Source organism: Rhinichthys klamathensis, unplaced genomic scaffold (genome assembly GCF_029890125.1).
Source record: "Rhinichthys klamathensis goyatoka isolate OS25496 unplaced genomic scaffold, OSU_Roscu_1.1 h1tg000099l_1, whole genome shotgun sequence".
In the NCBI taxonomy this organism is placed as follows: domain Eukaryota; kingdom Metazoa; phylum Chordata; class Actinopteri; order Cypriniformes; family Leuciscidae; genus Rhinichthys; species Rhinichthys klamathensis.
The window spans coordinates 1,765,264-1,773,814 of NW_026606638.1; the positions used below are offsets into that span (position 1 = coordinate 1,765,264).

Here is an 8,551-nt window from a genome sequence, read left to right on the forward strand (position 1 = left end):
GAATCTGTAATTTAATGTTAATGTATTCCAATAACATTTTCTTTTCTTTCTTTTTTTTACTAATCATGTTATCCATATGCATAAGATAAGACCCAAAATAATTGCAATTGCAATTGGATCACATATTATTGTTATTGTGGTTGTAACAGATGCATGCTGGGTGGACATTGATGAAGAAGACAGATGAGATTCCACACTGGAGACTGGAACAACCTGTTTGCATGTTTCAGGTAACAGGGGAGGGCCTTAAGTCCAAAATACACCTTTAGATCTGTAGAGGTCTGGACTTGTTTCCTATGCTGTCAGTGTATTTTAAACCCGATGATAGTTCTACCATTTTGAGTACTGTATAATGTTTAGACAGAGAATTGTTTGTTTTTTATGCATCTTTTTTTAATTTCTTGGAGGCATATCTTAAACGTGACGTACACTCAAGACATTTCCTGTGGTGAAAGTAATACTTTCATACCAGTTGTATTTGGTTTTTTCATTTAGTTATTCATTTAGATTTTTCATTTGATCATTTGTTTAAACCCAATCTCTGCTGGAGCTTATGATGGATCTGCTGTCTTTGGGTTGGTGTTTTATTTATAGAAACAGAGATGAATCAAATGTGGTGAGTATGACTCTTATTGTCTTTAATTAGTAACTGATGCTACTTAACACATTGTTTTTAGTATTATTATATTCCTCCTGTTGTTATTGTAATATCTAATATTGTTTTTTAAAGTAACGTTCTGGCCCTTTAAGTCAAATATGAATAGCACTAGACTAATCGTGCCAATTTGCATTTTTCTATTTATGTAATGTTGTATAACCTCATTTTAAATATGGTAAAACTTTACAATGAGGTTTTATTAGTTAATATAACTACTTTAGTGAACATGAACTAAGAGTAAACAAATACAGCATTTATAGTTGATGTTAATTTCAACACATTCAATACATTATTAAAATCAAAAGTTGTATTTCTTAACATTAGTCAATGCACTGTGAACAAATTTGAACAAACAATGAACGTCTTTTTAACTAACATTAACAAAGATTAATAAATACTGTAACAAATGCTCATTGTTCGTGTTTGTTAATACATTAACAAATGAGAACTTGAATCTCAGTGATCGGTTGTAATCGTATGTCGTGTACTGTATAATGTTTTTCCAGGGAGGATTGAGGATAAACTGTCAGCCCTTTTTAAACATGATTTAATGACACAATGACCTGCTTTCTAACCTGCATGTTCACATTGCTCCAGATATGTCTGGTGCCATCTAAAGGTAGCGTACATTTTTTATGCATCTGAATTGTGACTTGAAAGTCACAAATGGTAACCTCCCTTCTTAACCTCACAATATAAATATATAAATATGTTTTGTGGCACACACCCTGGAATTGTCAATACATGTTGCCTTGTATGTTTAGGCATTTGTATGTTTTGTAATGCTATGACTTTTTCCCCTCTTATTTACAGCAATGCTTTTTCGTCCAGAGAACCTAACTGTAGGATTATTGGATTTTAAGGCTACCGTTGAATGGCTTCCTGGACAAGGAAACCCTCCTGGCACCAAATACACCTTGGAGTTTATAACTTTACAAAAAATGTACATACCTTTCATAACTGACTTTTACTCTTTTAATCTATTTTCAGAAAAATGCTAGTCAACCATATTGTCAAATAGATGTTTGGGTCGCTTTTGTAACACTTTATTTGACAGTGTCCTTGTTATATTTGTGTCATGATTCACGTCTGTGTTCCCCTGTCTTGTCCCATGTTAGCAGTTCCCCATTATGTTGATTAGTCTCCCCAGGTGTTTCTGATTAGCCACGCCCCCTTGTTATCTTGTTTAGCTTGTTTGTCTGTGTATTTATACCTCTGTGTTTCAGTTGTGTTTTGTCGGTCGTTGTTTCCTGTAGCTGTCTCTCTGTTCTGAGTTTCCCTGTTTTCCCTGGATTACCTGTCTGTTAGGGTTGGGTATCGTTTGGGTTTTATCCGATTCCAGTACCTACTCGGTATTTTTTAAACGGTTCCGGTGCTTAAACGGTTCTTAAATCGGTACTTAAGAAAATGAAACCGCACACACTTTATCAAAAAATAATACCCTTTAATTTACAGGGCCAAACTGGACACAATATTAACTTAAATCTTTAAACAATATAAATACAAGTAACATATGGTAATAATAAAACCAATATAAAATAAAAATTCATATTTACATAATATCAAATGAAACAATATTGTATCAAACAATGTAATAATACTGGAGATTAATAGAGATTACTAGCAGGCAGAGCTGCCAACTCTCACGCATTGACCGTGAGACTCACGCAAATGACCCTTTTCACACAGAAAAATCGCGGACAAAGAGGACACCGACAGACAAGGTTACTTTTGATATGGAACAAATCCACAGCTGTCAGATTCTGTCAATATTTTTACGAGATTCACACAATAAATAACGTTTTTGGCTCCTTGAAATGTGACAGATCGCTGTAGCGCGTCAGTTCAAACGGCACGTGGTACAGCAGCCTACAAATCCACTGCTTCTTAGCTACGCAGCGTTGAGTGAACCTATGAAAGAGAACATCTCTGGTTACTGGTGTAACATATCCCTCAATAGGGAACGGGACGCTGCCAAGCTCCTCGCGCTGCCGACCAGCTTCCTTTTTCGGCAGAGAAATCTGAGGAGCAGATGGCGCGCGCGCGCAAACATAGTATGACGACGTAAGTGCGTCGATGCGGCGCCCGCGCCATCAGCCAATGAATTGGCTTGATTCTATATGGGATTCAGACTATCGGCACACCCAGAGGGCGTTCTGACGCGTAATTTTACACGTGAAATGCAGCCAAACCTTGTGAGAAAGAGCGCGCATGCGAGACAGAAGAAACTGTGCTCCAAACTGTGTAGCACACGCACGGCGGAGAGAGAGCGAGCGAGAGACCTTGTGTGTGTGTGTGTGCGCGCGCGTGTGTGCCTAATGAAGTTAGGCACCGAAATCAGGCACCGAAATTTTCGTTCTTATTCGGTCTGGTTACTACCGTTTACGTCGGAACCGGTTCCCTATTGGCACCGAGTTTCGGTACCCAACCCTACTGTCTGTGTTATTAAAGTGCTGCAATTGGATTCACTCTTCATGTCATTCCTGACGCCACGTTACAATATGTTAAATGTACTTACCATAGTAATAACAGTAAATAATGCATAATAATTACTTGCATGCACTAACCCTCAACCAAATCCTACCCTAACCCTATAGTAAGCACATGTAGTTGCTTAATATTACTCAGTACTTAAATATATAATTACACTGTAACAATGACACCTTCAAAAAAAGTGTAACCCTTTTTTTACAGTATGTGTACTTACAGTGTACTTATCTAAGAAAATACTGGGTAATATAAGGTAAGTACAGGGGTTAAGTTTAGATGTAGGTTCAGATTTAGTTATTACCCAGTTATTGTAATTACTGTAATAAGTACATCGTATGTACATGGGCAACAGGACTGTAAAATAAAGCAATGATAATGCTTTATTGTACTCATGAAGGTGTTTTTCACACAGGTCTACAGGAGAGTGGATTCGGTCTCCACACTGCACTAATATAACCATCCCGAAATGCGAGCTGACCTTTGACCTGCAACCTGATGAGCTCTTTTGGAATTATTTTGTGAGGGTCAAGACCACATTTAGAGGGACGAGCTCCAAATGGAGTACAACATCGAAGTCTTTCCAGCCATACGGAGACAGTAAGTTCAAATATATTATAATTTGCTTTTAAATTTAATGTCATAAATTGTTTTTGTCAAAAAAGTTCAAATAATGCTCTTCTGAAATGGTTGTGCTTGGCTCTCTGTTGGATCTTTTCTGTAGCTCGTCTGAGTTCTCCGAATTTAACTATCTCAACTGACCAAAAGGCCATTAATATTGCTTTTAGTCATTGGCTGGAATCAAAACCAGGGATCAGACCACTGGAATTCCTGCTATACCTTTGTGGGAAAAGTCCCGCAGGGGAATCAAAGGTAATCGGCTAGAATATTTGTTTCAATATACCATCACCGCTTATTATATTGAAATTTCAGAATGTCCGCAATTTAGAATGCATTACTTAATTGAAATGAGTCCATATTATTTTTATTTTTATTTTTTTGGTAAGTGTGTAGTTCCGATATCAACCTCAAAATCTCCCTACATTTTCCCTGATGTGCCATCTGGCAGGAACTACTGTGTTAGTGTTTCTGCCAGTCATCAACCCTCCTCAAAGAACAACAACTTCAACACCACCAAATGTATCTTTCTATTAGGTAGTGTATATATTTCTTTTTACAAATACAGCATAAGATCATTTTTATTTATTGGGGTCAGTAAAACAAAAATTGCTGCCTTAAATTTTTACATACAATCAACTCTGATGTTTAAGTCATTTCAACTTAAATTACATTAAACTAACTTTAAAAAATGTTGAATCTTGTATAAAGTATAAAAAAAAGTTAATTGCTTAACTAATTATGATGAGTTAAAGCAATGAAAACCCATATGTTGTCATCACTTATTGATCGTTTAATTGTTTACAGTGTAAGATTTGTTTTGGATAGAAATTAGTACTTTTTTTCAGCAAGGATGCATTAAATTGATCAAAAGTGACAGTGAAGGTATTTATAATGTTACAAACGATTTCTATTTCAAATAAATGCTGTTCTTTTCAACTTTCTATTCATCAAAGAATCCTGAAAAAGCATGTATCATGCTTTCCACAAAAATATTAAGCTGCAAAAACAGTTTTCAAACATAGGAAATGTTTCTTGAGCACTTAGAATGATTTCTAAAGAAGCGTGTGACACCGAAGACCAAATAAATGGCTGCTGAAAATTCATCTTTGCTATTACAGAGATAAATTACATTTTAAAATATGTTAAAATAAAAAAAGAGTTATTTTAATTTGTTATTAAATTTCACAATACTATTTTTGATCAAATAAATGCAACCTTGGTGAGCATAATTATTGACCCCAAACTTTTGAACAATAGTTTATGTATGCATATTTCTGCTGTATATATGCTAATGTGTCTTTTATGTTCTTAAAGATTCTCCTAGAAGCTCTGTGCTAATGGTGTGCATTGCGGCCATTCTGCTGATTACCTTTTCAACTGGGTTTGTTGTGATTTTTGGTTGTTTTTACGACACAAGGCTTAAAATCAGGAAACTCAGCATTCCAGATGCCTTGGTAAGAATTTTGAAGTTCATTAAGCTTTGTATATGTATTTTTTTGACTTAAGAATTTAAGTTGCATTTATCATTAGTTATGTCAAAGTAATTCACTTAACATTATGTGATTGAGTTTTTTGAACATGCACCTTCAAACATGTTTTATATTTATATACATGCACATTTATTATGAATATATAGGCCCCAAAAATACATAATTTAAATGTATTTAAATTTACACACGCATTATTTACAAAATATCAAACCAAGTGTATTCTGCAAACAAATTAGATCAGATCTAACTTCATTTTTTTGAATTATTTTTAACCAACTGGTCTTGGTTTTTGTGGAAGTATTAATTCATTTGACACAGGTGAAATGTTTTGACCAAAGTGTGTTTATACATATTTAATTTTGGTAACTTTTACCATTGTTGGGCAAATTTTCACGGGTGAAATTTTACTTTATAGGACGAAAGATTTCCCACGCAGATTTCCCACACTATAAAAAGTGATCAGTTAACTTAAAGCTGCAGTCCGTAACTTTTTGGGGTTAAAAATTATCCAAAATAAATTTGACCAAGTACATAAACAGCCAGTGTTCAAAACTCTCTGCTTGCCTTAGCTCGATTCAAAGCGGTTAGCTTGTAATAATGTTTTTAATTCCAGTGGTACTGGTGGATTTCCGCGGGAGATTCGAGCATGTCTTTGAGTCATTACGTCACATCTGTACACATAAAGAAGGAGTCTCGGCTAGTAGGCTATATTGCGTGTGAGGATGTTGGAGGTGGAGATTTATAGCCTTTTCTCACAGCACTTGATATAATTAAACTTATCAATTTGATGGCGGATCCAGAAAGGTTCAAACGACAATCACCAGTGACAACTAGAGATTCACCCGTTGTAAAATGCAAAAGACTTTTGACTGAGAGTTTGGAAAAAGAGACCGGCCCATCATGCGAAAACAAGGATAAATATCGGAAGGGCATTAATTGTAGTCACGCAATGCTGATGTTGTTAACATTAACAATTTGAGAACAAAGTAAACTTGCACGGTTTGACGTGATATGATAATCGATCGTTAGATTTAATCAGCGCGATTTACTGCACTGATTTTTTTCCCCTTAGTTGGTCAGAAGAACAAACGTGGATATTACTTACTTGTTCAGATGACATTTTAGGGTGAAAATTCTTATAGGTCATACTTCCAAAAAAGTAGAATCTGTGATTCTGAATGCCAGTATCCACACCGGCGCGGTGACTGACAGCTGCACACTCTCCTCAAAACATTGGATTCATCCGCGCTGTGCCGTGCCGAGGCACAACTCACGTAAAGTTGATAATTCCTCGAATAACTGCAATTGCAGATTTCGAACAGAGATGGCGACAAAGGAAAAACTGCGGACTGCAGCTTTAACTTAAAAAATTGAGGAACTCTGTTGCCTTTAAATCATTAAAGTCACCCAGTGGTGAAAATCAAGTTTTTAAATGGTGTTTATATGTCTATGTAGTGTTTTTAATATGCTTTAAGACAAACCATGTGCAAATTCATAAGTCAACACCATTGCTGAGTATTTTCTCCTTAAAACTGCAGTGAACCAAAGATAGTTTCAAAAACATGGTTTGAAATCGCTGGTGTTTCTGACGTCACAAACTATCTTGTAACCAATCACGTCAACGAGTGGATCTCTGAGCTGGTGGGAGTGAGTGGAGGCGGGGCTATTTAGCATATTCATTGAACCGCATATACTAAATGAGCCAAGGGTGTAGTTACATTCAAGCTATTTTAAAGAAATAAGGAATTTGTTTTAAATATGTCATTTTGGTGATCAAAGATGAGTTTTAAGGGATAAAATTATTGACTACAGGGGGGACTTTAAGTAATAAACTTCATGCATAATTGAAAAGAATAAGTTATGTGAACTTGACAATTCCAAATAATTATTTTTTTTCAATTACGCATGGTTTAATTACTTTTAGTTACTACTATTTTAAGGCAACGGGTTTCCTCACTTTTTTAAGTCAAGTCTATTGATCACTTTTTACAGTGCAACAGGTTCAAGTTGGTCATGTGATTCCCCGTGCTGACCAACTGAGAGCTGCTTGGTTTGAAAGTGACTTCTTTGTGAGATATGCTTCATACATTACTAAAGTATTGACAATAGACATGGAAATGGACTTTTTTTTGCCCAAAATTTTGTGACCAGACCTTGAGATTCGAAATACTTTTTGGGGACACTATTTATCTGATGAATAAACTGTAAAACTAATAAGGTTCCAATTGTTAACATTAAGTTAACTAAACTTACATGAACAAACAATATGTATAATAAATAAATGCAATGCATGGTAGAGGATAATTATCATTTACAATAATAGTCGTTTATATGTCCTTTACAGATCATTTTTCCAGGAAATAACTGTGTCCTAAAACTAATCCCTGAGGAATTTCAAAAAATTATTCAGACCTGGCAAAAACCACTAGCGTACAATGAGGACGATGTTTCTGTCTCAGAGGAGGATATCGAGGATGGCTCTCAGTTCTACCATCAGAGGGAAAACCTCCTAGAGCAAGATGAGGCAGAGACATCAAATCAGTGTTATAAGTACACACCAGCTACTTATCTGGAACTTAGTGAAGAAAGTGTAACATCCGAGAAGGATGATGATGATGATGATGATGATGATGATGATATGCATCCAGTTACCCCAGCGTCTTTATGTACTTGTACTTCAGAATCATCCAAATTTCTACAAGTAACTACTGTGAACACTTTTGTGAACTCCGAGATGGATAGATATTATGCAGAGGAAACTCCCTGGTCTTCTGGCAATGACTGTGAAAGTGAAGTGCCTGCCGAAGAGGAGGAGAAGGAGGAGGAGGATAATTTGTTGGCTTATTACTCATCAGAGAATGGCTACGAGTACGAACCAAGGCTTCCAAGGTGAAGTCTGCAACCAAATTCAAGTAAAAAACATGCAACCCAAGTAGACATGCAAAACTTGGTGACGGCATATTCAGAACATCAGGGAATAACACTTGAGCAGACACTGGCATTGAAACTAAATCTGGGGTCGGTTATACCTGGAGAGAACTATGCGTTAACATTCCCTTTTCTCTCAATGGCAGTTCAGAGTTCAGAACTCTCTTCTGCATCAGGAACTCTTGGAACTTCCATTTATCATGCTATGTACATGAAGACCTGTTTAGACACTTAAGCTAAATTCTGTAAGGCAGAGTAGAAGGAATATGTGACCTTTGGCCCTTGCTGGTTAATGCCCACTTTGTCGCTTATTGCCCAGCTTTGAGTTGAGGTACTACATTACCAAAATGATTCTTCTGTGGCACCA

The 8,551-nt window shown here is 36.1% G+C and overlaps 1 protein-coding gene across 1 annotated transcript; it reads left to right on the plus strand.

The window, feature by feature from the left end:
* Positions 1–521: 521 nt before the first annotated feature.
* Positions 522–8,551, plus strand: crfb12 (cytokine receptor family member B12). The gene is made up of 8 exons (XM_056252934.1): positions 522–616; positions 1,165–1,277; positions 1,472–1,601; positions 3,561–3,745; positions 3,870–4,018; positions 4,153–4,300; positions 5,081–5,220; positions 7,601–8,551. Exons 2-8 carry the CDS (start codon positions 1,217–1,219, stop codon positions 8,147–8,149), a joined length of 1,362 nt encoding a protein of 453 aa, XP_056108909.1. The 5' UTR covers positions 522–616; positions 1,165–1,216; the 3' UTR covers positions 8,150–8,551.

Bases quoted from the DNA above. Each gene is read 5' to 3' on its own strand.
- crfb12 (XM_056252934.1), top strand. From the start codon at position 1,217: ATGACCTGCTTTCTAACCTGCATGTTCACATTGCTCCAGATATGTCTG. The intron at 1,602-3,560 runs GTACATACCTTT...TTTTTCACACAG, and splicing joins TTTATAACTTTACAAAAAAT to GTCTACAGGAGAGTGGATTC. The intron at 4,301-5,080 runs GTAGTGTATATA...ATGTTCTTAAAG, and splicing joins CAAATGTATCTTTCTATTAG to ATTCTCCTAGAAGCTCTGTG.